We start from the raw sequence: 27,579 nt of genomic DNA on the forward strand, positions 1-27,579 counted from the left end.
CATAATAGGAACCAGCTTTCTTCGTTTCTCCATTATTTCCGGGGGATATTATTCTGCGATGCCAAATCGTATGAGCTGATTTCTGTCCCCAGATCAATGAACTATGTGAGGAAGGTGTGGATTGCTCCATCCGGGATCTGGAGACCACATGTCGAGAAAACAAAGGTAAGGAAAAATATTCGGACCAGCACTTACAGTTTGAGTTACACAATGACATTTAAGAAATACTCTCCGTTTGATATAACTTAACTAAACTGATAAAGAATAACACTTAAAATATGTGACTTTAACGATGCTACTGACTTTTATGCATTCATATATTTAAGTACCGTTATGAAGAATAAATCTGTTTCCGTACTGGACGTTACGAACAACAAATCAGTTTCCGGAAAGGACGTTTCGAAGAATAAATCAGTTTTCGTACTGGACGTTACGAAGAATAAATCAGTTACCGTACTGGACGTTACGAATAATAAATCAGTTTCCGTACTGGACGTGTCGAAGAATAAATAAGTTTTCGTACTGGACGTTACGAAGAATAAATCAGTTTTCGTACTGGATGTTACGAAGAATAAATCAGTTTCCGTACTGGACGTTACGAATCAGTTTTCGTACTGGACGTTGCGAAGAATAAATCAGTTACCGTACTGGACGTTAAGAAGAATAAATCAGTTTTCGTACTGGACGTTACGAAGAATAAATCAGTTTTCGTACTGGACGTTACGAAGAATAAATCAGTTTCCGTACTGGACCTTACGAAGAATAAATCAGTTTTCGTACTGGACGTTGCGAAGAATAAATCAGTTACCATACTGGACGTTAAGAAGAATAAATCAGTTTTTGTACTGGACGTTACGAAGAATAAATCAGTTACCGTACTGGACGTTACGAAGAATAAGAAGAATAAATCAGTTTTCGTACTGGACGTTACGAAGAACAAGAAGAATAAATCAGTTTTCGTACTGAACGTTACGAAGAATAAGAAGAATAAATCAGTTTTCGTACTGACGTTACGAAGAATAAGAAGAATAAATCAGTTTTCGTACTGGACGTTACATAGAATAAGAAGAATAAATCAGTTACCGTACTGGACGTTACGAAGAATAAATCAGTTTTCGTACTGGACGTAACGAAAAACAAGAAGAATAAATCAGTTTTCGTACTGGACGTTACGAAGAATAAGACGAATAAATCAGTTTTCGCACTGGACGTTGCAAAGAATAAGAAGAATAAATCAGTTTTCGTACTGGACATAACGAAAAATAAGTCAGTTTTCGTACGACGTTACGAAGAATAAATCAGTTTTCGTACTGGACATTACGAAGAATAAATCAGTTACTGTACTGGACGTTACGAAGAATAAATCAGTTACTGTACTGGACGTTACGAAGAATAAATCAGTTTTCGTACGACGTACCGAAGAATAAATCAGTTTCCGTACTGGACATTACGAAGAATAAATCAGTTACTGTTCTGGACGTTACGAAGAATAAATCAGTTACTGTACTGGACGTTACGAAGAATAAATCAGTTACCGTACTTGACGTTACGAAGAATAAGAAGAGTAAATCAGTTTTCGAACTGGACGTTACGAAGAACAAGAAGAATAAATCAGTTTTCGTACTGGACGTTACGAAGAATAAGAAGAATAAATCAGTTACCGTACTGGACGTTACGAAGAATAAGAAGAATAAATCAGTTTTCGTACTGGACGTTACAAAGAATAAGAAAAATAAATCAGTTACCTTACTAGACGTTACGAAGAATAAATCAGTTTTCGTACTGAACGTTACGAAGAACGAGAAGAATAAATCAGTTTTCGTACTGGACGTTACGAAGAATAAGACGAATAAATCAGTTTTCGTACTGGACGTTGCAAAGAATTAGAAGAATAAATCAGTTTTCGTACTGGACGTTACGAAAAATAAGTCAGTTTTCGTACGACGTTACGAAGAATAAATCAGTTTCCGTACTGGACACTACGAAGAATAAATCAGTTACTGTACTGGACGTTACGAAGAATTAACCAGTTACTGTACTGGACGTTACGAAGAATAAATCAGTTTTCGTACTGGACGCGATTTTACTCGATTGAAGCTTACGGTTATGGTCTGATTTAATTCGTGTTAAACGAGAATGAACAAACCCGAATTGAACTATAGGAACTAAACCATTGCGTATAATTTCTGAAAATGGAGTTTACGAGTGACTATATTTAATATTTCTTTTGTTACGCGTAACTTTCAGTTGACGGAGTGTATATCGTTCTGGGCCGCGAAAAGCGGTCCGTTCCACATGTGTCACGTGCAAAGCGAGAGACGCTGGACGAGGAGCACGAAGAATACGAGACCCTCAATGCAACCGTGACCTTTACGTACAATCTGGCAGGTATGCGAAGAAATATGCATTTTCTTTTTGTATGCAATTTTACCTCCTTATCGGTTCCTACCGTGTATATGGCTTCATATATGAGGGACCGTTACGAACGAATTTGTTGTTCAAACGTTTATTAACAGAACGCTGCAAACCGTTTGATAAAATTAAATGCATCTTAAATTTGCATTTGCTATAATGCACAACTTCACTCAACCGTCAAATTGATTTTATTCATTGAACACATTTTTCTCTATTCGATGTCTGTTTAAACCAATATAGTTTTTCGCTCTGTTGTTTTTTTAACGTATAATTTCTAACCCTTTCCATCCCACAAGGCAAGGTAAAAGACAACACAGGCGCCGGCGCGCCGGAAGTCTCGGCGCTGCAACAGAAGCTATTGGTGGTGTTCGACAACATCAAGACGACGATGGAGAAGGACGCGCGCCGCGGCGACCTTGACCTGGAAGTGGAGGGTCAGCCGCTAAGTCTACAAGGGTACGAGCTCCGGGAGGCGCCCGTGTTCACATGCGAGACAGGAAGTGTCCAGAAAGGAAGGTCATGCGGTATGTCGGTCAGATGATGCCGTGTCAGTCATTATATTGTTTTATTAGTTATTATAACAATTCAGATAATATGTGTCTTGTTCTGTTAAAATTGGACAAAATGCATGTGCGTAAAGTGTCGTCCCAGATTAGCCTGTCCAGTCCGTACAGGCTAATCAGGGACGACACTTTCCGCTGTAATGGTTTTTTTCGTTTAAAGGAAGTCCCTTTTTACCGAAAATATAGTTTAAGCGGAAAGTGTCATCCCTGATTAGCCTGTGCGGACTGCACAGGCTAATATGGGACGACACTTTACGCACATGCATTATGCCCAGTTTTCTCAGAACAAGACACATATAATTTCCCAATACTATAATATCGGTAAATATATGCGTATAGAAAGTGTATTATGCATCTTATTTACTACATAACGTTCTGTCTAAATACTTTATCTGCATACTCTTAAGTGCTTGCAATAGTAATATGCAAATATTTAACTGATAAACATTCATAAAAAGTGTGTTGTTTCAAACACATAATTAATTCATGAATTTATTTATTTAGAACTCCGAAAACAACATCCTTTCCGGTATTTAATCTCCAAATATCCGTGTAAACATAGTTCTCCTTTCAGCAAAGTGCCCCATTGGTACGTTCTTCAACATCGTTTCCCGTGAGTGCGAAGGATGCCCCCGGGGAACGTTCCAGCACCTGGCCGGTCAAGTGTCGTGCTTGTACTGCCCCGGAAACACCTCCACCATGGAACCATTTTCCGTCAGTCAGCACAACTGCACGAGTACGTGTTGATAAGCGTCGAATATGGGGCGTCTAGCAGATTACATTTCAGCGTAATTTCAAGTCTAACCTCCGTATTTATTGTTCCATCGTTTTGTTTTTACCTTGTCAGTTGTTTAGTCTGGCAACTTCTATTTCATAAGACTGCTTTAGACGGGGTCTTAAACCGAATGCTTGCACGTGTCGCATAAATTTAAATTAAAAACTATTGTTTTGTAAATATATATCTATACATGCATACATTTTCAAACTAAACTAGTACACTGCTGAGTTCCTTTTATATGGGATCTTTTGTTCCAAGCGAATCTAGTCGCTTCATAAGAAAAATAGCGTTAATTTTGTTAAAAACGTTTTATTTATAAGACCATGTCTTTTTTTACCGATGTGATTCACTTTCTCACCGTATTTCCTTATATTGTCATCTATAACTTAAATGATATATTTTCATGTACGGCTTGTGTACGTTGAACTTCAATTCGCAGCTTGCCAACACCAGTTTTGATGACAACACATTATATGGAATGCCATGTACAGTTAGTACGTTGAACATTGCTGAAAGTTTTCCATTCTGCCCCCAGCACTCTGTCTGCCGGGAACCTTCTCAAACACGACGGTGGAGCCGTGTGAGACCTGCCGCCGCGGTTACTATCAGGACCGGTACGGGCAGGCGGAATGTGAGAGGTGTCCCAAACAGTATACCACCTTACGACGAGGCGTCATGGACCCCAACGAATGTAAAGGTGTGTTTTCTGAAGTTCATTTAGAGCGTTGTAAAATTGTAAAGCGTACGATGACCGCAGTAAATACCAGGGCTGGTACGGACAATCGCTTCGTGAAGTGTCTCAAAAATTGAACAACCCTGGACGGGGCGTCATGGGCCCATGATGGCAAAATACTATCCCCTCGGTACGTTTAAGCGCATGCATGTTTGGACCTTGAAGCATAACCTTGACCTTTCACCTCTCAAAATGTGCAGCTCTATGAGATACACATGCATGCCAAATATCAAGTTGCTATCTTCAATATTCAAAAGTTATGACCAATGTTAAAGTTTTGGACGGACAGACGGACTGACGGCATGAGGACCAATGCGGATCAAATGCACAGGTACGTTTTCTAAAGCGTATTGCCATGTCGTACTGTTTCGAGCCACTGTACATACACACATACTCACACTTAATGTCGATTAAGCTTATTTAACTAACGCCTTGTTGATTTAAAAGTTGTATTAGAATGAAACTGATAGCTTCTGTGATAATTTGTTTCAAATGTAAGCAAGCCCTTCTGATCGTTAGAAATACATAACTGTGGTTCAGTGGATTGCTTGAAGCGTTTTCAGATATGTATTTAATGATTTTTTTAGTTAACGTACCGGTAAACGTGTCAATTTCCTGGCTTAAGGTTCAATGCATTCCAGTGCTATACAGCGTATGATGATTTGCTCGAAAAGAAAACATCAACAAATAAATCTGACTGTCTAAATGATCGTATCCGTGAACTTGAAATATTAATTTAAAACGATGCAAACACATGTTTCGTCGTGGATCTTTTTTTTCTCTCACAATATACCTTCAAGTAAAAGCAAACATTTGCGCTTGTATTGCAGAAAAATGTTCCGTGGGTTACGTGTCAAAGACCGGGGTGGAGCCGTGCTGGCCCTGTCCACGGGGCACATTTCAATCCAAGCCTGGGAAGTCCGCGTGTATCAAGTGCCCGGGGGGAGCGGATACGTTCAGTGACGGAGCCTCGGACGTCATGCAGTGTGAAAGTGCGCATGCTGGTTGTCTCGGGTTATCGTAGACAACAGCTTCATATTTACATCTCAATATCAAGTATTATTTTGACGGTTTAATAAATATACATTTTCTATGTTGTCAGAAAAGTTTCAACAAAATATTTCCACGAACTTGAGTAAACTTACATTTATGTCTGTTAACGTTTTCGCTGCATGCAGGTTGATATAACATTGCCTTTTTTGTTTTATCGTGTTATTATTTCTAATTTTGGAAGACGTTTATAATTCACAGATATGAATGTAGAAACCCATACTGCTCAACTCCATGACGTCTTATTAAACTTTATATTTCGTTTAATAGTACGTTTATATTACAAGTTCGAATCTGCTCGTGGCCTTCAAGATTCACGAAGTCGAATTGTAATGCCTTTTCATGTAAAGGAATTCTTTATACTTAAAATTGTTTTAAAGATGTAAAAAAACATTTTACTAAACAAAAGTGACTTGTTTGTACGATTTATTTTATTTTATTTTTTAAAGACGTAAGCATTTCTACAATGATTGATTTTTTAAAGCGGAAACGTTTGATTTCGAAAAAGAAGATTCAATCCTTATGTTAAGTGATAATAAATTAAGTTGAGATTTTTCTTAGGATTTTTTAATGCAGATCCTGACGATTGAATGCAGTTTCGGTCCAGATCTCATGGCCAATACTTTACCATGTTATCACACCCGTTTTGTCTCTTGCCAGTGGCGCAGTCGGACTACCCGCAAGACGTCGCTCCACCGGAAGTGAGTGAGGCGCCGCAGGCCGAACTGGCGTTTGACGACTGCTTCTCCATGCCTTGCAAGAACAACGCCACCTGCAGCCCGGCGCCGAGCGGCCAGGGTTTTGAGTGCAATTGCACCGAGGGATTCGGGGGTGGGGCGCTAGCGGAGTTGATTGTTGTGTCGCCGTGGTTTATGTGTAGAAATTGTTTATGTCGTTTTATTCGGTCCGCTGTACTTTAATATTCCCGACCTTTCAAAACTTTATCGACTTTGCCAGGTGTTTCTTTTTCAATTATTAACTTATGTTGATTATGAAATCTCTTGTTTGTTAACCAAACGTTTTTTTATTCTATGATTCGAATTCAGTGTCGTGAGAAAATGATGATGTATATAGCAAGGTCGATAATTTACGCACCAATCTTTAACTCCCGCTAGCACTCGTTTATATTCAATTTTCTCCCTTTCAAGTGATGATACAATGCGTTATCACACCGACAATAAACATTCACTCCTCTATGTTCTTGTAGGTGTGCACTGTGACACGGAGTTGAACGAGTGTGACGTCAACCCGTGTCTGCACGGGGGCACGTGCGAGGACGGTCTAGGGGACTACCTGTGTCATTGTGCACTGGGATACACCGGTGAGAAGAAACACTCTGACTTACACACTGTGTAGTAGCGCATTATGCGTTGAATTCAATAAACCTTGACAAAGATACTAATGCAAACATTCAATATGAGAGTTATTATTTTCGAACAAAACATTTTTAGTATTCAATCTAATAACTTGAGAGAAAAATAAGGATGTAGATATTAAAATGACCGGTCCTTTATATGGACGAAACTGTTTATAGAGAAAAACGGATGACGAATATTATCATATTCATGCAAGCTGCTGTTCGTAAAGGTATACTCACTTATATAAATGCCCAGTTGCGAGTGGCTAAGTTAAACATGTTAACCAACGGTTAGTAGTTCAGTGGGAATTAACAAGCACGCTAATTTATAATTCAATGACTTGCTTACAAATTGTTGGAAAAACCTTAGTGATCCAGAAGGGAAATGCAAACAATGTTTTTCGAGTAGTCAACATTGTAAACCTTTTTTCAGGAAAGAAGTGCGAGACTGACATTGATGACTGCTCAGAGATCGTCTGCTTGAATGGCGGCGTCTGCGTGGATCAGCTGGACGGCTATACGTGTAGTTGTGTCCATGGTTACACGGGTAACGCTATACATATGAGTAGCGCTTTCGGAAAAACGGGCTTAATGCATGTGCGTAAAGTGTCATCCAAAATTAGCCTTTTCAGTCCGCACAGGCTAATCAGGGAGGACACTTTCTGATTAAATTTTTGTTTTCGTTTGAAAGAAGTCTCTTCTAAATAAAAATCACGCCAAAGCGGAAAGTGTCATCCATTATCGAAGGATCCGGAAGACCAGCGTGTACTAGTACGTTAGCAATGCACATATTGTCCAAGCGTGTACTAGTACGTTAGCAATGCACATATTGTCCACGTCAATGTGGAAAGTGTCATCCATTATCTAAGGATCCGGATGACCAGCGTGTACTAGCACGTTGGCAATGTACATATTGTCCAAGTTATCGATGTATTGTGCCTTATATTGTGTCTTTCTTCATTTACGTTCGTATCTTTAAACAAAAATATTGTCGAAATATAATTCAATAGTGTTATTTTGCTTCTTTTAATAATGCATTCTTCTCAGAATCAATGAAAATTGATAGTAACTTTCATTTTGCCACTTTGTGAACCGGTCTTTTTAATAGATATTTTCACGATTCAACTGTTAATTATTTTTTAAATTCCATATTCTTTAATGCATATTTACAACGCTTTACGATTATGTAACCACGTATATTTTCACGACTCTCAGTTTTAGCGTTCGATACTCTTCAATACCTATTTGTAGTCCCTTCCGTTGTACAGGCGTTCTATGCGAGACGAACATTGACGAGTGTGTGTCGTCGCCGTGCCTAAATAACGGAACGTGCGTGGATGGCGCTGGCGGCTACCGCTGCGACTGTCCGCCGGGCCTCCGAGGAGAGCAGTGTGAGATCGACGACGACGACTGTGCAAGCGGACCCTGTAAGAACGACGCCACGTGCGTCGATGACGTAGACGGATACACGTAAGTGACGTATAGATATGTGGTGTTCCATATACTAGTATTAAGATGTGTCTGATTTATTTGTCATAAACAATATTCGCGATTGTTTTTGTTTTTTATCAATTGTACTTTATATAACTCGTCACATACTTCTTATAGTTAACTGTTTATGAAACACCGTCCAGACATATACGACTAGAACAATGTAACATTATTTATTGTATTCTGGACCTGGGCATGTTTAGATTGTGAGTAAAACTCAATACAATACGATAGAATGCGTACCCTTAATTAAAAAACAATCCATTTAATAGAAGGCATTTCGTTAAAAAAGTGGTTTAATGCAGATTCCGGATCAGTTTGAGAACTACGCAAGGCTTATCCGGGACGACGATGTCCGTTTATATTTAGTTTTCTCCACTATTTCAAGGATTTGTCTTTTAACCGTAACTCAGGCGTAAATTGCCGTCATGGAATACCCAGCGCAGACTTTACATGGCCTATTACGAGGCAAATTTCTAATAATAATCAACTGTTGGCGGAAATATGTCTTTTTTTTTGGATGACAATAGCACACGGTGACAAATGAGTGGGGTGGCATTTGTTGGGATGGGCCTTTTTCCGAAATTTGAACTACACTGTCCGTTTGTATGCTATTTTCTATTTCTATTAACTCGTAACAAACACTGCAGACGGAAAGTGTCATCTCGCCCAGACACTTAACGATCATGTGTCTCTCTCTCCCTTCAGTTGCGATTGTCCTCCGGGTTACGATGGAGAGAACTGCGAGATCAACAAGGACGAGTGCGCCAGCGGACCCTGCGTGGCTCCGGCAACCTGCCAGGACCTTGTGAACGACTACAAGTGCATATGTCCCATTGCCAAAACGGGCCGTAACTGCGACCAGAGTACGTATTTTTATTGTTATTCCGTTGTTATGCCCTCTCGGCATTGTACGATTTCAAGCCATTTAGAAATTGGATGAGGTGCAGTGTGCTAGGTTTACTTAATATCTAAGGGTTGTCTCTTGAACGGGATGTCAAGTGTTTGATTTTTATGTCAAGTTACATGTATCAAAAGTAGAAAAACAATCTGTGAACATGTCATTTCAATGAGCTATTGTACATTCAACCAAAACAAGAACTTATACCGACCTATGTCTTCTGTTGCAGACATCGACCCAAACTTCCAGCTGGATTTCCCGCGTACGGCCAGTACGACGGACTACGCGCTGACGACCATCAAGCAAGACCTGACCGCCGTTACCGTCTGCTTCTGGATGAAGACAGACGACAGCACGAATCAGGGCACCGCCTTCTCGTATGCCAACGTGGAGGGCGACAATGTGTTCACGCTGACCAATTATGATGGGTGAGTATTTACTCTTACCGATTATGTACTGTGAGTGTTCACGCTTACCTATTATGATGGTTTAGTATTCCCTCTGACCGATTATGTTGGTTGAGTATTTTCTCTGACCGATTATGTTGGTAAAGTATTAACGTTGACCGATTATGTCGGGTCAGTATTCACTCTGACCTATTATGTAAGGTGAGTATTTACTCTGACCGATTATGCATGGTAAGTATTAATTCTGACCGATAATGTTGGGTGGTATTTACTCTGACCGATTATGAAGGATGAATAAGTCTGATTATGTTGAGAGAGTATTCACTCCTACCGATTATGATGGTTGAGTATTTACTCTGACCGATGATGATTGATGAGTATTCACTCTGACCGATAATGTTTGGTGTGTATTCACTCTTACTGATTATGTTGGGTAAGTAATCACTCTTACCGATGATGTTGGGTGAGTATTCACTCTTACCGATGATGTTGGGTTTGTATTAACTCTAACCGATGATGTTGGCTTTGTATTCACTCTGGCCGATAATGATGGTTGAGTATTCACTCTGACCGATTATGAAGGATGAGTATTAATTCGGGCCGATTGTGTTGGGTGAGTATTCCCTCCGATTGACTTTGTCGGATTAGTATTCACTCTGACCGATTATGTTGGTTGAGTATTTACTCTGACCCATTATGAATGATCAGTATTGATTCTGACCGATTATGTTGGGTGAGCATTCACTCTGATAAATTATGTTGGATGAGTATTCACTTTGACCGATTATGGTGGGTGAGTTTTCAATCTGACCGATTATGTTGGTTGAGTATTTACTCTGACCGATGATGAAGGGTGAGTATTGACTCTGACCGATTATGTCGGGGTGAGTATTCACTCTGTCCGATGATGGGGATTGAGTATATACTCTGACCGATAATGATTGGCGAGTATTCACTCTGACCAATGATGTTGGGTGAGTATCCACTCTAACCGATTATGTTGGGTGAGTATTCACTCTAACCGATGATGTTGGGTTTGTATTTACTCTAACCGATGAGGTTGGGTTTGTATTCACTTTAAACGATGATGCTGGGTTGGTATTCTATCTGGACGATAATTATAAAAGGGTATTCACTCTGACCGATAATGAAAGGTGAGTATTCACGCTGAACGATGATGTTATGTAAATATTCACTCTAACCGATTATGTTGGTTGAGTATTCACTCTGACCGATTATGATATTTGAGTATTCACTCATACAGATTGTGATTGCTGAGTTTTCACACTGACCGATAAGTACGTGTAAGTATTTAGCCTGACTGGTTGTGATAGGTGAGTATTCACTCTGATAATAATATGCGAGAATTCACGCTGACCTATCATGATTGTTAAGAATTCACACTCACCGATGTGTAATCACACCCACCGATAATCATGGTTGAGTATTCACACTAACTGAATACCATGGGTGAGCATAAACTCTGACCGATAACGTTGGGTATTTACGCTGACATATTGTGATAGATGAGTATTCACTCTGATCGATTATTAGAGTGAAAATTCCCGCTGATTATTTTATTTGGGCAAAGATTAAAGCTGACTTATTATGTTGGGTGAGTATTCATTTCGACTGAGTATAAATGGATGAGTATTTTTATGCCGGGCGATTTTTATGGATATGCATTCGCATAGACTGATTTTTATGGGTGAGCATTTTAATTGACTTACTATTATCAGTAAGTATTCAAACTGACTGATTATAATAGGCTAATTATTTCATGACTGATGATGGGCGATGTTTATTTGTGAGATGTACTCTGACTGATAATGATAGGTGAGTATTTACTTGATGGGCGATGATGATGGGTGAGCTGTACTCTGACTGATAATGATAGGTGAGTATTTACTTGCTGGGCGATGATGATGGGTGAGCTTTACTCTGACTGATAATGATAGGTGAGTATTTACTTGCTGAGCGATGATGGTGGGTGAGCTGTACTCTGACTGATAATGATAGGTGAGTATCTACTTGCTGGTCGATGAGGATGGGTGAGATGTACTCTGACTGATCATGATAGGTGAATATTTACTTGCTGGGCGATGATGATGGGTGAGCTTTACTCTGACTGATCATGAAAGGTGAGTATTTACTTGCTGGGCGATGATGATGGGTAAGCTTTACTCTGAGTGATCATGATAGGTGAGTATTTTCTTGCTGGTCGATGATGATGGGTGAGCTTTACTCTGACTGATCATGATAGGTGAGTGTTTACTTGCTGGTCGATGATGATGGGTAAGCTTTACTCTTACTTATCATGATAGGTGAGTGTTTACTTGCTGGTCGATGATGATGGGTGAGCTTTACTCTGACTGATCATGATAGGTGAGTGATTACTTGTTGGTCGATGATGATGGGTAAGCTTTACTCTGACTGATCATGATAGGTGAGTATTTACTTGCTGGTCGATGATGATGGGTGAGATGTACTCTGACTGATAATGATAGGTGAGTATTTATTTGCTGGTCGATGATGATGGGTAAGCCATACTCTGACTGATAATAATAGGTGAGTATTTACTTGCTGAGCGATAATGATGGGTGAGATGTACTCTGACTGATAATGATAGGTGAGTATTTACTTGCTGATCGATGATGATGGGTAAGCTTTACTCTGACTGATCATGAAAGGTGAGTGTTTACTTGCTGGTCGATGATGATGGGTAAGCTTTACTCTGACTGATAATGATAGGTGAGTATTTACTTGCTGGGCGATGATGATGAGTGAGATGTACTCTGACTGATCATGATATGTGAGTGTTTACTTGCTGGTCGATGATGATGGGTGGGCTGTACTCTGATTGATCATGAAAGGTGAGTGTTTACTTGCTGGTCGATGATGATGGGTGGGCTGTACTCTGACTGATAATGATATGTGAGTGTTTACTTACTGGTCGATGATGATGGGTTGGCTGTACTCTGATTGATCATGAAAGGTGAGTGTTTACTTGCTGGTCGATGATGATGGGTGAGCTGTACTCTGACTGATCATGATATGTGAGTGTTTACTTGCTGGTCGATGATGATGGTTGGGCTGTACTCTGATTGATCATGAAAGGTGAGTATTTACTTGCTGGGCGATGATGATTGGTGAGATGTACTCTGACTGATCATGATAGGTGAGTATTTACTTGTTGGTCGATGATGATGGGTGAGATTTACTCTGACTGATAATGATAGGTGAGTATTTACTTGCTGGTCGATGATGATGGGTAAGCCATACTCTGACTGATAATGATAGGTGAGTATTTACTTGCTGGTCGATGATGATGAGTGAGATGTACTCTGACTGATCATGAAAGGTGAGTATTTACTTGCTGGGCGATGATGATTGGTGAGATATACTCTGACTGATCATGATAGGTGAGTATTTACTTGCTGGGCGATGATGATGGGTGAGCTTTACTCTGACTGATCATGAAAGGTGAGTATTTACTTGCTGGGCGATGATGATTGGTGAGATATACTCTGACTGATCATGATAGGTGAGTATTTACTTGCTGGGCGATGATGATGGGTGAGCTTTACTCTGACTGATCATGATAGGTGAGTATTTACTTGCTGGGCGATTATGATGGGTGAGCTTTACTCTGACTGATAATGATAGGTGAGTATTTACTTGCTGAGCGACGATGTTGGGTAAGCTTTACTCTGACTGATAATGATAGGTGAGTATTTTCTTGTTGGGCGATGATAATGGGTGAGATGTACTCTGACTGATCATGATAGGTGAGTATTAACTTGCTGGGCGATGATGATGGGTGAGCTGTACTCTGACTGATGATGATAGGTGAGTATTTACTTGCTGAGCGATGATGATGTGTGAGCTGTACTCTGACTGATAATGATAGGTTAGTATTTACTTGCTGGTCGATGATGATGGTTGAGATGTACTCTGACTGATAATGATAGGTGAGTATTTACTTGCTGGTCGATGATGATGGGTGAGCTTTACTCTGATTGATAATTATAGGTGAGTATTTACTTGCTGGGCGATGATTTTGGGTGATATGTACTCTGACTGATAATGACAGATGAGTATTTATTTGCTGGGCGAAAATGATGGGTGAGCTGTACTCCGACTGATAATGAGAGGAAATTATTCACACTGACCGAGTGTGCTTGGTGAATAGTACGGAATCCGGATAGTGCCATCTATAATCTCGCCCTTCTTTCATCAAGGGCGACACTAGACACACGAAGCGATACACGATATTTTTCGCGACAGTCGCCTCGACGCATGATATTTTTTCGCGGTGACACACGATATATTTAAAACGATATATCGCCCTTGTGTAGGTAGCCCAAAAGGCGATATATCGTGTTAAATATATCGTGCGTCGCCGCGACTGTCGCGCAAAATATCGTGCTTCGCCGCGACTGTCGCGAAAAATATCGTGTGTCGAGGCGACTGTCGCGAAAAATATCGTGCGTCGCCGCGACTGTCGCGAAAAATATAGTGTATCGCTTCGTGTGTCGTGTCTCGCATTCAAAGGGCAACACTAGACACACGAAGCGATACACGATATTTTGCGCGACAGTCGCGGCAACGCACGATATTTTATTCTTCAAATATCGCCCATATTATCCGAATCTCGTGTATCGCGGTCTTATTCCAGACCGCGACACTAGACACACGAAGGGATACTCGATATTTTGCGCGACAGTCGCAGCGACGCACGATATTTGTACTGTTCAAATATCGCTGTAATAATATCGCCTGTCGACTGGTGCGTTTTTAAACGGTGTTACGGTAATTTTTAACCATTTATTATCAATATTGCTGCCCTCGACACACTTATAAAAGATTATTCTAGCATTAGTAACCCAAGTACAAATTAATTAATTTTCATAATAATTTTGATATATATTGTCAAGGATATATTTTATAAATTATTCAGAAATTTGAACTATCGAGTAAAATTTATATCAATTTTAAGATAAAATATCATTATATTCTGTATCACTTACAATAGGATTGCAGATTTGTAGATAACGTTTAACTTAAAGTAAGACATCAATATGAAACCAGAAGATTTCTTTTCATTATATGTGTAATAATCATTTATAGGTTATCCAGATTCTTGACGAGTAACATTAATGTCCAGGTTATTGATACATTAATTAGACGGTATTTTTGTTGCTGCTATTGTTTTACCTTTAAATACCCTTTATAATGCTTTCTCAAATAAATTATCGGCATAAATAGAACTGCATACAGTGCAAACAACAATTTTATAATATTTATATTGGCTAACAAATACGCTTTTGAAGGGCGCAACACGTTTGTTTCATATTGCTTAAAAGGGTTCCAGATATAATATAAATGACTATTATATAATTATTTTCAGATAATGTTCACACTGTTACTTTTGTCAGTTTTGTGCATGTCTAATACGATTTAAACAAAAAGCACGTAATGCACGTTGAACCGTAGAAACGAACAACTAATAACTCAACCTTGGGAACGCAGTGTTATATTCAAAATCGTTATTCCAAGCGATTTTCCTATCAGCAAATATACGTTTATATAAAATATGTATGTAATATTAAATACTTATTTATGGACAGATTGAAGTATAAGAAGCGAATAGCTTGCTATATCAATCATATATATTTTAATTGCTGATCAGACATTAACATTATTATATAATAATATTATATCAAAAGATATATATACGACATGATGCACATGCTTGATTACGTAAAAATATCCCCCTTTTGTCTCCCCTGATTTTTTGAAAACCTGACAGTGGACAGGCGATATTATTACAGCGATATTTGAACAGTACAAATATCGTGCGTCGCTGCGACTGTCGCGCAAAATATCGAGTATTGCTTCGTGTGTCTAGTGTCGCGGTCTGAAATTAGACCGCGATACACCAGATTCGGTCAATATGGGCGATATTTGAATAATAAAATATCGTGCGTCGCCGCGACTGTCGCGCAAAATATCGTGTACCGCTTCGTGTGTCTAGTGTCCCTTTGAATGCGAGACACGACACACGAAGCGATACACGATATTTTTCGCGACAGTCGCGGCGACGCACGATATTTTTCGCGACAGTCGCCTAGACACACGATATTTTCGCGACAGTCGCGGCGAAGCACGATAGTTTGCGCGACAGTCGCGGCGACGCACGATATATTTAACTCGATATATCGCCTTTTGAGCTACCTACACAAGGGCGATATATCGTTTTAAATATATCGTGTGTCGCCGCGACTGTCGCGCAAAATATCGTGTATCGCTTCGTGTGTCTAGTGTCGCCCTTGATGAAAGAAGGGCGAGATTATAGATGGCACTATCCGGATTCCGTAGCTTAGACAGAATTTATGGATCTATTTATTTAAATAAACCTTTAAACCTCTTTCAGGCATGCATGTTATGCTTGTGTTTATATTCTGATTATGAGACTAGACTCATCTTCAATTATCCTCTAAGAGTAACTGTTTGTTATTTAGTTAGCTGATTAACAAATGTATTTCTATACTTAAATGCGTAAAATATTGATTTTTCGTAAGATATCAAACGTTAAGATACATCTAAGATATTCAATACAATGTCCCATGTCCCAGTGTGTTTATGGTCTATACCTTAATACATGATCATAGTATCGGATAAAAAGTATACAAGATTGGCGATTTCTATACAAACCTATAGATTGCCCCTGTCCATTTTGGCGGTCGTCAACACATAAATTGTCGCCAACAGGTGGGCGTTCTACGTTAACGGTGACAACAGGACCACTATCGTGAAGGCCAACACTGGTCAGTGGATTCACGTGTGCGTGCTGTGGTCCTCAAACCGAGGCACGTGGAGGATATATATGAACGGTATACCCAGTGACAGCGGCAAAAACTTGGCTGAAGGACAAAAGATAACAGGTATGTATGGTAGTTAACATTATCTCAAGACACGCTCCAAGGCACCCCAAATTTGAAAACGAAAACATTAGGCCGAACTTATGATGTTTGTTTTATGCTACATCGGAAAAAATGGGTAGATGCTCCCCCCCCCCCCGAAAGTTCTGTTAGATTTTTTAAATACAAAAAGTATTTCACGCTCTAATAATATTAATGCCGTCCATACAGAACTTTAAAAAATGTATATTTAAGATTTTTTAAAATAAATTTTAATTAATTTGAAGTTAATTTTGCGAACATGATCGATTGTAGTAAAATACGTTGTTGAAAATTCCAGCGCGCTCCCGAAGCCTTTGGAAGGAAAACCATAAAATACTGTATATAATAACAAATTGTTTTCTCGGGCTATCTTACATAAACAATTGATTTATTTACAACAATAAATAAATTTCATGTAAATTTATAGAAAGAGAGACTTAAGGCCTCAGGCTTTAGAGACGCCGACCTAACTGTCCGGAAGCTCTGGCTTAAAAAAGACAAACTAAGCCTCAATGAGGAGTCTGGCTTTAGTAAAGCCGACATTTGCCTTAGTGAAGCTCTCGATCTCAATGAAGCCGTCCACTTCCTTCACGAGGGTCTTGCTTAAATGTAGCCGACATAGTCCTTAGTGATCTTAATGAAGCCATCCACTTCCTTCTTGAGGGTCTTGCTTCTAAGTAGCCGACATTGTCCTTAGTGATCTCAATGAAGTCGTCCACTTCCTTCATGAGGGTCTTGCTTCAATGTAGCCGACATTGACCTTAGTGATCTCAATGAAACTATTCACTTCCTTCACGAGGGTCTTGCTTCAATGTAGCTGACATTGTCCTTGGTGATCTCAATGAAGTCGTCCACTTCCTTTTTTGGGTCTTGCTTCAATGTACTCGACATTGGTCTTAGTGATCTAAATGAAACCATTCACTTCCTGTATTAGGGTCTTGCTTCAATGTAGCCGACATTGGCCTTAGTGATCTCAATGAAGTCGTCCACTTCCTTCACGAGGGTCTTGCTTCAATGTATCCGACATTGGCCTTAGTGATCTCAATGAAGTCGTCCATTTCCTTTATTAGGGCCTTACTTCAATGTAGCAGACATTGGCCTTAGTGATCTCAATGAAGCCATCCACTTCCTTTATTAGGGTCTTGCTTCAATTTAGCCGACATTGGCCTTAGTGATCTCAATGAAGTCGTCCATTTCCTTTATTAGGGTCTTGCTTCAATGTAGCCGACATTTGCCTTAGTGTTCTCAAAGAAGCCATCCACTAGCGAAGGACGAAAGATAAAATGTATGAATGGTAGTTAACATTATCTCAAGACACGCTCCAAGGCACCTCAAATTTGAAAACGAAAACATTAGCCCGAACTAATGATGTTTGTTTTATGTTACATCGGAGAAAATAGGGTAGTTGCCCCCCCCCCCCCGAAAGTTGTTAGATTTTTTAAATACAAAAAGTATTTCAAGCTCTAATAATATTAATGCCGTCCATACAAAACTTAAAAAATGTATATTTAAGATTTTTAAAAATAACTTTTAATTGATTTGAAGTTAATTTTGCGAACATGATCGATTGTAGTAAAATACGATGTTGACAATTCCAGCGCGCTCCCGAAGCCTTTGGAAGGCAAATCATAAAATATATAATAACAAATTGTTTTCTCGGGCTATCTTGCATAAACAAATAATTTATTTACAACAATAAATAAATTTCATGTAAATATATAGAAAGAGAGACTTGAAACCTCATGCTTTAGAGACGCAGACCTAACTGTCCGGAAGCTCTGGCTTAAAAAAGACAAACTAAGCCTCAATGAGGAGTCTGGCTTTAATAAAGCCGACATTTGCCTTAGTGAAGCTCTCGATCTCAATGAAGCCGTCCACTTCCTTCATGAGGGTCTTGCTTAAATGTAGCCGACATTGTCCTTAGTGATCTCAACGGAGCCGTCCACTTCCTTCATGAGGGTCTTGCTTCCATGTAGCCGACATTTTCTTAGTGATCTCAATGAAGTCGTCCACTTCCTTCATGAGGGTCTTGCTTCAATGTAGCCGACTTGGCCTTAGTGCTCTAAATGAAACCATCCACTTCTTTTATGAGGTTCTTTCTTTAATTTTGCCGACATTGGCCTAAGTGATCTCAATGAAGTCGTCCATTTCCTTTATTAGGGTCTTGCTTCAATGTAGCCGACATTGGCCTTAGTGATCTCAATGAAGCCATCCACTTCCTTTATTAGGGTCTTGCTTCAATGTAGCCGACATTGGCCTAAGTGATCTTAATGAAGTCGTCCATTTCCTTTATTAGGGTCTTGCTTAAATGTAGCCGACATTGGCCTTAGTGATCGCAATGAAGTCGTCCACTTCCTTTATTAGGGTCTTGCTTCAATGTAGCCGACATTGTCCTTTGTGATCTCAATGGAGCCGCCCACTTCTTTCATGAGGGTCATGCTTCCACGTAACCTACATTGTCCTTAGTGATCTCAATGAAGCCATCCACTTCCTTCATGAGGGTCTTGCTTCCATGTAGCCGACATTGTCCTTAGTGATCTCAATGAAGCCATCCACTTCCTTCATGAGGGTCTTGCTTCTATGTAGCCGACATTGGCCTTAGTGATCTCAATGAAGCCATGCACTTCCTTCATGAGGGTCTTACTTCAATGTAGCCGACATTGGCCTTAGTGATCTCAATGAAGTCGTCCATTTCCTTTATTAGGGTATTGCTTCAATGTTGCCGACATTGGCCTTAGTGATCTCAATGAAGTCGTTCATTTCCTTTATTAGGGTCTTGCTTCAATAAATCCGACATTGGCCTTAGTGATCTCAATGAAGTTGTCCATTTCCTTTATAAGGGTCTTGCTTCAATGTAGCCGACATTGGCCTCAGTGATCGCAATGAAGTCGTCCACTTCCTTTATTAGGGTCTTTCTTCAATGAAGCCGACATTGGCCTTAGTGATCTCAATGAAGTCGTCCATTTCCTTTATTAGGGTCTTGCTTCAATAAATTCGACATTGGCCTTAGTGATCTCAATGAAGTCGTCCATTTCCTTAAGTAGGGTCTTGCTTCAATGTAGCCGACATTGGCCTCAGTGATCGCAATGAAGTCGTCCATTTCCTTTTTTAGGGTCTTGCTTCAATGTTGCCGACATTGTCCTTAGTGATCTCAATGAAGCCATCCACTTCCTTCATGAGGGTCTTGCTTCAATGTAGCCGACATCGGCCTTAGTGATCTCAATGAAACCATCCACTTCCTTCATGAGGGTCTTGCTTCAATGTAGCCGATATTGGCCTTAGTGATCCCAATGAAGTCGTCAATTTCCTTTATAAGGGTCATGCTTTAATGAAGCCGACATTGGTCTTAGTGATCTCAATAAAGTCGTCCATTTCCTTTATTACGGTCTTTCTTCAATGTAGCCGACATTGGCCTTGGTGATCTCAATGAAGCCGTCCACTTCCTTCATGAGGGTCTTGCTTCAATGTAGCCGACATTGGCCTTAGTGATCTTAATGAAGCCATCCACTTCCTTCATGAGGGTCTTGCTTCAATAAATCCGACATTGGCCTTAGTGATCTCAATGAAACCATCCACTTCTTTCATTAGGGTCTTGCTTCAATGTAGCCGACATTGGCCTTAGTGATCTCAATGAAGCCATCTACTTCCTTCATGAGGATCTTGCTTCAATGTAGCCGACAATGGCCTTAGTGATCTAAATGAAGCAGTCCACTTCCTTCATGAGGGTCTTGCTTCAATGTAGCCGACATTGGCCTTAGTGATCTCAATGAAACCATCCACTCCCTTTATGAGGGTATTGCTTCAATGTAGCCGACATTGGCCTTAGTGATCTCAATGAAGTCGTCCATTTCCTTTATTAGGGTCTTGCTTCAATGTAGCCGACATTGGCCTTAGTGATCTCAATGAAGTCGTCCACTTCCTTCATGAGGGTTTTGCTTCAAAGTAGCCGACATTGGCCTTAGTGATCTCAATGAAGCCGTTCACTTCTTTCATGAGGGTCTTGCTTCAATGTAGCCGACATTGGCCTTAGTGATCTCAATGAAGCCATCCACTTCCTTCATGAGGGTCTTGCTTTAATGTAGCCGACATTGGCCTTAGTGATCTCAATGAAGCCATCCACTTCCTTCATGAGGGTCTTGCTTCAATGTAGCCGACATTGGCCTTAGTGATCTCAATGAAGTCGTCCATTTCCTTTATTAGGGTCTTGCTTTAATGTAGCCGACATTGGCCGTAGTGATCTCAATGAAGTCTTCCACTTCCTTTATTAGGGTCTTGTTTCAATGTAGCCGACATTGGTCTTAGTGATCTCAATGAAGTCGTCCATTTCCTTTATTATGGTCTTACTTCAATGTAGTCGACATTGGCCTTGGTGCTCTCAATGAAGCCGTCCACTTCCTTCATGAGGGTCTTGCTTCCATATAGCCGACATTGTCCTTAGTGATCTCAATGAAGCCGTCCACTTCCTTCATGAGGGTCTTGCTTCCATGTAGCCGAAATTGGCTTTAGTGATCTCAATGAAGCCATCCACTTCCTTCATGAGGGTCTTGCTTCAATGTTGCCGACATTTGCTTTAGGAATCACAATGAAGCCATCCACTTCCTTCATGAGGGTCTTGCTTTAATGTAGCCGACATTGGCCTAAGTGATCTCAATGAAACCATCCACTTCCTTTATGAGGGTCTTGCTTCAATGTAGCCGATATTGTCCATAGTGATCTCAATGAAGTCGTCCACTTCCTTCATGAGGGTCTTGCTTCAAGGTCGCCGACATTGGCCTTTGTGATCTCAATGAAGTCGTCCATTTCCTTTATTAGGGTCTTGCTTCAATGTAGCCGACATTGTCCTTGGTGATCTTAATGAAACCATCCACTTCCTTCATGAGGGTCTTGCTTCAATGTATCCGACATTGGTCTTAGTGATCTCAATGGAGTTGTCCATTTCCTTTATTAGGGTCTTGCTTCAATGTAGCCGACATTGGCCTTAGTGATCGCAATGAAACCATCCACTTTGTTCATGAGGGTCTTGCTTCAATGTAGCCGACATTGGCCTTAGTGATCTCAATGAAATCGTCCATTTCCTGTATTAGGGTCTTACTTTAATGTAGCCGACATTGGCCTTAGTGATCGCAATGAAGTCGTCCATTTCCGTTATAAGGGTCTTGCTTCAATGTAGCCGACATTGGCCTTAGTGATCTCAATGAAGTCGTCCATTTCCTTTATTAGGGTCTTGCTTTAATGTAGCCGACATTGGCCTTAGTGATCTCAATGAAGTCGTCCACTTCCTTTATTAGGGTTTTGTTTCGATGTAGCCGACATTGGTCTTAGTGATCTCAATGAAGTCGTCCATTTCCTTTATTATGGTCTTACTTCAATGTAGCCGACATTGGCTTTAGTGATCTCAATGAAGTCGTCCACTTCTTTTATTAGGGTCTTGCTTCCATGTAGCCGACATTGTCCTTAGTGATCTCAATGAAGTCGTCCATTTCCTTCATGAGGGTCTTGCTTCAATGAAGACGACATTGGCCTAAGAGATCTCAATGAAGCCATCCACTTCCTTCATGAGGGTCTTGCTTCAATTTAGCCGACATTGGCCTTAGTAATCTCAATGAAGTCGTCCATTTCCTTTATTATGGTCTTGCTTCAATGTAGCCGACATTGGCCTTAGTGATCTCAATGAATCCATCCACTTCCTTCATGAGGGTCTTGCTTCACTATAGCCGACATTGGCCTTAGTGATTTCAATGAAACCATCCACTTCCTTCATGAGGGTCTTGCTTCAATGTAGCCGACATTGTCCTCAGTGATCTCAATGAAGCCATCCACTTCCTTCATGAGGGTCTTGCTTCAATGTAGCCGACATTGGCCTTAGTGATCTCAATGAATCCATCCACTTCCTTTATGAGGGTCTTGCTTCAATGTAATCGACATTGGCCTTAGTGATCTCAATGAAGTCGTCCATTTCCTTTATTAGGGTCTTGCTTTAATGTAGCCGACATTGGCCTTAGTGATCTCAATGAAGTCGTCCACTTCCTTTACTAGGGTCTTGCTTCAATGCAGCCGACATTGGCCTTAGTGTTCTCAATGAAGCCATCCACTTCCTTCATGAGGGTCTTGCTTCAATGTAGCCGACATTGGCCTAAGTGATCTTAATGAATCCATCCACTTCCTTCATAAGGGTCTTGCTTCAATGTAGCCGACATTGGCCTTAGTGATCTCAATGAAGCCATCCACTTCCTTCATGAGGGTCTTGCTTCAATGTAGCCGACATTGGCCTAAGTGATCTTAATGAATCCATCCACTTCCTTCATAAGGGTCTTGTTTTCATCTAGCCGACATTGGCCTTGGTGATCTCAATGGAGCCGTCCACTTCCTTCATGAGGGTCTTGCTTCCATGTAGCCAACATTGTCCTTAGTGATCTCAATGAAGCCATCCACTTCCTTCATGAGGGTCTTGCTTCAATGTAGCCGACATTGGCCTTAGTAGGCTCAATGAAGTCGTCCATTTCCTTTATTAGGGTCTTGCTTCAATGTAGCCGACATTGGCCTTAGTGATCTTAATGAAGCCATCCACTTCCTTCATGAGGGTCTTGCTTCAATAAATCCGACATTGGCCTAAGTGATCTCAATGGAGCCGTCCACTTCCTTCATGAGGGTCTTGCTTCAATGTAGCCGACATTGGCCTTAGTGATCTCAATGAAGCCATCCACTTCCTTCATGAGGGTCTTGCTTCAATGTAGCCGACATTGTCCTTAGTGATCTCAATGAAGTCGTCCACTTCCTTTATGAGGGTCTTGCTTCAATGTAGCCGACATTGGCCTTAGTGATCTCAATGAAACCATCCACTTCCTTCATGAGGGTCTTGCTTCAATGTAACCGACATTGGCCTTAGTGATCTCAATGAAGTCGACAATTTCCTTTATTAGGGTCTTGCTTCAATGTAGCCGACATTGGCCCTAGTGATCTCAATGAAGTCGTCTACTTCCTTTATTAGGGTCTTGCTTCAATGTAGCCGACATTGGCCTTAGTGATCTCAATGAAGCCGTCCACTTCCTTTATGAGGGTCTTGCTTCAATAAATCAAAATGAAGCCGACATTTGCCTTAGTGAAGCTCTCGGTTTCAATGAAGCCGTCCACTTCCTTTATTAGGGTCTTGTGTCCCAACATTCCTTCATAATTAACTTACTAGACTCGGAATGGTGCGACAAGTGTTCAATTGAACATGCAGAGATTGTCCATTTCGGAGTGGTCTTGTGTTGTGTGTGTGGGGGGGGGGCATAGGTGGTGTTCGTGGTGGTGTGGGGGCATAGGTGGTGCTGGTGGTGGTGTGGGGGCATAGGTGGTGCTGGTGGTGCGGCATTGGTACATGGGGGAAATGGAGACCACCTCCCAAACTCGCATGCACAGGGAAAGTTGATTAAACACAGAACCACTTCCATACACACAGAAACCAGACGAACTATATACGAACGATTGGAGACGACATATTGATTAATTGTAAATCCTCTTAATATTCATACACATTAAATCCCGTAAAATGTTTAATAAATATCTAGTTACAAGTGTATTTACATACTTTGTCAAATGAGAATCTTATTTCCGTATCGCTTACTTGACAGATGTAAACTAGGGTAGGTTATAATAATGTTCAGTTAATAAAAGTGAAGAATCTAATTTGACCCTGAAATCACAGTAGCAAACAAGATATAACAAACAACAGCTAAATAGAAAACATGATCGAATGTGGCAAAATATTTTGAAAACTCAACTAGGACTTCCATAGAAAGTTCGAGATGGGGACGGACAAAAGTGTTAGCCGGGTTAGTGGAAGCAAACACATTTTAAAGTTAACGCCACAAACAAACTTTTATAATTTAAGTCTTTCAGTAACGGGATACTAAGTTATTCATAGATTAACGGCCATTTATTTTCTTCTTTAGGGTTTCATAATTGAAAGTTGTCTTAAGTATACTTCAGAAGTTTTACCTATGTATAGATGTCTAATAATAAGGTCGCACTAGTCTTGCAGTAACGGCAGTCACTTAGCTATTTATTGATTTATAGGTTCATTTATGCCCGGAAACGTACACCAGTTTGTGACCATTGACAAAATATCGGGACCATGTGACTTACCTTCTAACATTCTTACACAAGTTGACCACGGTATCTAGTACCATATAAAGTTGACCCTTTGACCTCGAAATAAGCTGGTGCTAGTACGCATATGCTATCTTGGAAGATGATTTCGTGACTTGTATTATTTTTAATTATTGACCATGTAAAAGAATGTATTGCAATATGCTCGACGCAGGTTAACCAAATAATGAGCAACTTGTTTTGATTTACCAAGCACGATAACTAGGTCCTAATTTGCAATGTATTTGTACTTTTTCAGGAGGAGGCGTGTTCGTGATAGGCCAAGAGCAGGACTCGCTGGGTGGAGACTTCAACAGCGCCGAGACGTTCATAGGCAAGATCACGCAGCTCAACATGTGGAGCCGTGAGTTCACCTCCGCGGAAATTGACAAACTTAGGCTGAGTTGCGGCAGACAGTTGGGGAACGTGATTGCTTGGACAGATATATCTGGCAACGTGTTTGGGGCGGTTAGAGAGTCGCCTATAGACTTTTGTAAAGGTAAACCGCGACGATGAAAATGCTATTAATCTTAATGTAGACATGTTCGTATGCTTGCCCACAAGCTGTGCTGAGCTTCTGATGCGTCGCGTGCCTGGCATAAAGGAACTGCTACTTATACACTTGCTTATGTCTTGTCTGCTTTGCTTGAATATTTGTTGATATGATTTGATTACACATGTATATGTAAATATTGAGCAACGCTCTGGGAGAAGCGGGCTTTAAGCATATGCGTACAGTGTGGTTCCAGATTTTCATGTGCAGTCCGTACATTCCAATCAGAGGATACTTTCCGCTTTTATGTTGTAGATTTTTTTCATTTTAATGGAAGTCTCCTCTAAACGAAAATTCAGTCGAAGCGGGAAGTAGTGTCCTATATTGGGCCATGCGGACTACACAGGCTAATCTGGAACGACACTTTACGCACGGGCATTTAGCCCGATTTGGCCTTAGCGCGGCTCATGTTATTCTACTTTTATCTGGATTCCTATTTCCAATAAAGATCAGTTACACTCTCCCGTCTTAATTGTTTTGATTCATTTTAATAGCGTTACAGTGTATTTATTTTATATTAAGAAATACGTTTGATAATTTGATTTTTTAAAAAGTTTTATTATACCCCCGGGTAACGAAATAAAGGGGAGTATACTGGCATTGTCATGGACCTCTTGCCGGCTGTCTCTCCGTGAACACAAACTTGTCCAAAAGCGTTCTCCTATACATTTCAACGTAAACATTAAAACGCGTGGAGGAATTGTCAATTATGATATCAAGTCGTGAATGTCCTTAATTGTATCATCCAACATTTAAAAAGTACACAAGTTGTACCGATTGGTAATTTATATTATTTATATTATATTGATTTAAATTTTAATAAGACGTGCGGCGTCAGCGGGTATTCGTCATCCCTTTTTAGACAGAGTCTAGTTTTAACTGTAAAAATCATAAAGTATTCCAATCATTTGTTTTCTCCAGACAAAGAATCATGGACGGATTATTCTGCAATAATTATGGAGGGGTACTTATGTTTTGAACGTAGTTCGGGATACAATAGATATATGCTTGTTATCAAATCATACGTGCTTTAGTTATTTCGCATATGTACTCCTTACCCTTTAATTATTGTCGACAACAAACTAAGATACAATCATCACTTATTAAAGTTTAAGGCGATACGGCACAAACAATAGGCATTATTTGACATATATGCATTATTATCGAATAAAGTTACAACATTTACCGGCGCTCTACAAAAGCATTATGGACATACATGTATTCGAATGATGACGAGCAACATCTCATCATCAACCTCGATGTGCACTGTACAGAGATATTAACAGTCTTATGAGTGAATTATATCTTACAAAACTTGTTTGTATGCTTCAGTCGTGTGTGAATACTAATAGAAATCAAGGTAAATAAACAAAGATGAGGCCAAATAAATAAAAAAAAAAAATAGCAAAGTTTGTATTTGTATGACGGCAATCAAAAGGTGTTCTGTCGCGTGCTTAGCCCAGAAGGATGGAAATAGTTCATACATTGTCTTTTAAACTGCTGTGCATGCGAGATCATGATGTCTTTGGCAATGTTCAATGTTAAAGGGGTCGTTCAACAGATTTTGGCATGCATTGAAGCATATCATAAAATGCTTTATATTGATGAATTTAAACATTTGACCTAAAATCCAGTAAAAAAAACAAGAATACAATTAAAAAAGTAAAAAAAGTAACCCTTAACAGGGCTCGAACCACTGACCCCTCAGTCCTGGAGAAAAAAGCCTCCCGCCTAAACCACTCGACCATCCATGCTTATGCTTAGAGCGGATGTATTTTTTACCAATATAAGCAATCCTCGCAGTTTCCAAACTATAACTACAACAACAGAACTTTCCAAATTATTCAATCGTTTCGCGTCGCACGACGCTTTATAATTTTCAGGTTTTCAAATCGTCAAAAGATGCATATAATGGATATTTAAGAGCATGGTAAATGGTCAGTATTACTATTTCCTCAAACATATCATAACAAAAACGAAAATTTGCGAATCTGACACAACTTTTTTTATTTTGTCAATTTACCAATCTGTTGGACGGGTCCTTTAACTTTCGCGGATGGCTAGCATAAGCAAACTTCATGTCGGATTCAATAAAGATGCATTCGCCAAGGTAATATATTATTTTTATTATTTTGTTGATTAATTGTTTACCAACAACGATGTTTACTATATTTAATATTCCTGTAAAATAGACAAATACTAGTAGATTACATGAAACGGTCTTGCGTTTCAAGTT

General features: G+C 40.0%; 1 protein-coding gene across 1 annotated transcript in view; it reads left to right on the forward strand.

Moving 5' to 3' along the window:
* The window catches only part of LOC127862017 (sushi, von Willebrand factor type A, EGF and pentraxin domain-containing protein 1-like), a 62,305-nt gene that overhangs the window by 21,397 nt on the left and 13,329 nt on the right, over window positions 1-27,579 (forward strand). Inside the window, exons 14-27 of the mRNA XM_052400879.1 lie at window positions 93-165; window positions 2,248-2,388; window positions 2,712-2,939; window positions 3,553-3,714; window positions 4,292-4,453; window positions 5,320-5,481; window positions 6,200-6,370; window positions 6,747-6,860; window positions 7,330-7,443; window positions 8,165-8,366; window positions 9,096-9,253; window positions 9,518-9,716; window positions 16,470-16,642; window positions 25,050-25,289. Of these exons, the coding sequence (XP_052256839.1) occupies window positions 93-165; window positions 2,248-2,388; window positions 2,712-2,939; window positions 3,553-3,714; window positions 4,292-4,453; window positions 5,320-5,481; window positions 6,200-6,370; window positions 6,747-6,860; window positions 7,330-7,443; window positions 8,165-8,366; window positions 9,096-9,253; window positions 9,518-9,716; window positions 16,470-16,642; window positions 25,050-25,289 (2,299 nt within the window). The remainder of the gene's footprint in view (window positions 1-92; window positions 166-2,247; window positions 2,389-2,711; window positions 2,940-3,552; window positions 3,715-4,291; window positions 4,454-5,319; window positions 5,482-6,199; window positions 6,371-6,746; window positions 6,861-7,329; window positions 7,444-8,164; window positions 8,367-9,095; window positions 9,254-9,517; window positions 9,717-16,469; window positions 16,643-25,049; window positions 25,290-27,579) is intronic.

Source organism: Dreissena polymorpha, chromosome 16 (genome assembly GCF_020536995.1).
Source record: "Dreissena polymorpha isolate Duluth1 chromosome 16, UMN_Dpol_1.0, whole genome shotgun sequence".
NCBI lineage: Eukaryota > Metazoa > Mollusca > Bivalvia > Myida > Dreissenidae > Dreissena > Dreissena polymorpha.